This window comes from Amphimedon queenslandica, unplaced genomic scaffold, assembly GCF_000090795.2.
Source record: "Amphimedon queenslandica unplaced genomic scaffold, v1.1 AMPQUscaffold_5877_Cont22161, whole genome shotgun sequence".
Lineage (NCBI taxonomy): Eukaryota > Metazoa > Porifera > Demospongiae > Haplosclerida > Niphatidae > Amphimedon > Amphimedon queenslandica.
In genome coordinates, this window is record NW_003553828.1 from 1 (window position 1) to 1,762 (window position 1,762).

Consider the following 1,762-nt stretch of genomic DNA (forward strand, 5'->3'; position numbering starts at 1 on the left):
CATTAATTTTTGCTTGCATTAATGGGCATTTAGAGGTAGTTAAATTACTGTTAAAAGAGATTCGTAATTTTAACCATCAACAAGAAACTGGAGAAACTATCTTAATGATAGCATGTGAATGCGGTCACAAGGATATTATACTAACATTGCTGGAGAATGGGGCAGATCCTAGTATTTGTGATAATGATGGCAACAATGCATTACACTATGCATTACTTACTAGCAGCAGTGAGGATAATACAATAGACATCATACAAACATTGCTGTCATGGCATGTAAATGTTAATGCCCAGAATAAGAAAAAAGTGACACCACTAATGATTGCCAGTGATAAAGGATACACTGAAGTTTTATTATTGTTATTAGAGGAAGCTGATCCTAATATCACTGACAGTAAAGGTGACACTGCATTGATGCGTGCTAGTGCAAATGGAAAAAGTGAAGCAGTTGCACTTTTATTAATGACATATAATGCCAATCCATCAGTTACTAATTATTATGGTTCGACTGCACTCTGTCATGCTGCAAATAATGGGCACATTGAAGTAATTACTGTCCTTTTAAGTAATTATAATCCTAATCAAGAAGAAATGGAGAAGGCAGTAACTGCAGCTTGTTATGGAGGACATAAAAACTTGATTAAGTTGTTGGTTGATAAAATTAATCTAACAAAATATCAACAAGACATATTTACTGCTTGTGTGTCGGACAATGTAGAGTATATAATCAATCAAATATCAAGTGACCTCAGTAGGCCATTGATACAATCCACCAATCTAACTCCTCTCATGATAGCTTCTTCCTGTGGCAGTGACGAAGTAGTACAAACATTACTACTAGATCTATTTGATTCTGATGTTAACAAAACAAGATAACTTTTTAAAACTCTCTCCTCTTTCATATGCAATATCAGGTAGCAAGTCAATTTCAGTTGTTCGGTACCTACTAAATAATGATGCTGATGTCAATGTTATTAGTAAAGAGCAGATGACACCATTAGATATTGCTAGAGTCAATAAGTTAAATGATATAGTTCAATTATTGGAAAATAATGGTGGGAAAACATATTCGTCACTCATGAAAATCAAAGTTGAAGAAATTAAAGAACAATTAAGAACAAAGCTAAAGGTTGAACGTCTGCAAGCAGAATTGTTTAAAAAAAATTATCGAATGCAGGCAAATTCTACTGCTGCCAGTGAAACAGAATCTTTCCACCAACCATTTACCAGTATACCAACCCTACCCACTGACAGTAAAAGGGCATTTGACTTTCATAGACAATCATATATTCCAATCTCTGCACCCGCATAACTATTATACTCTATGCACATACCAACTCGATCTCACTTTTTCTCCCTAACCTCACTCTCCCCTTCTTCTGCCTTTCCGTGAACATTGCTAAATGTAGTCTATAAGAGCTGATATTTTGCTGACATAATAAAAAAGTAATGATATTTAGTCATAGTTTTTAAATAACATTATTATCTTTAGTTGCTGTTTTTTGTTTATCATAAAATTTTAATAAATCCACAAACTGAACCACAAATTTGCAACATGCAGTTGCCCCTCACATTATAATTCCAATTACCACACAAAGAGTTTTAATAAGCATCTATTCCTACATCACATCAGGATAAAAATCAGGAGCCTCTATTACAATGTATGCAAAGTGTAATAAAGATCTACAGTAAAATTGATACATAGAAATCCAAACCAACCTACACTAATTCACTATAATATTATATACAAAATATGCCCACAC

At 33.5% G+C, this 1,762-nt stretch overlaps 1 protein-coding gene across 1 annotated transcript; it reads left to right on the top strand.

Moving 5' to 3' along the window:
- Positions 1–15: 15 nt before the first annotated feature.
- Positions 16–1,535, top strand: LOC109592239 (ankyrin repeat domain-containing protein 50-like). Its single transcript, XM_020007743.1, has one exon. It carries the CDS (start codon positions 105–107, stop codon positions 873–875), a length of 771 nt encoding a protein of 256 aa, XP_019863302.1. The 5' UTR covers positions 16–104; the 3' UTR covers positions 876–1,535.
- Positions 1,536–1,762: the final 227 nt, after the last annotated feature.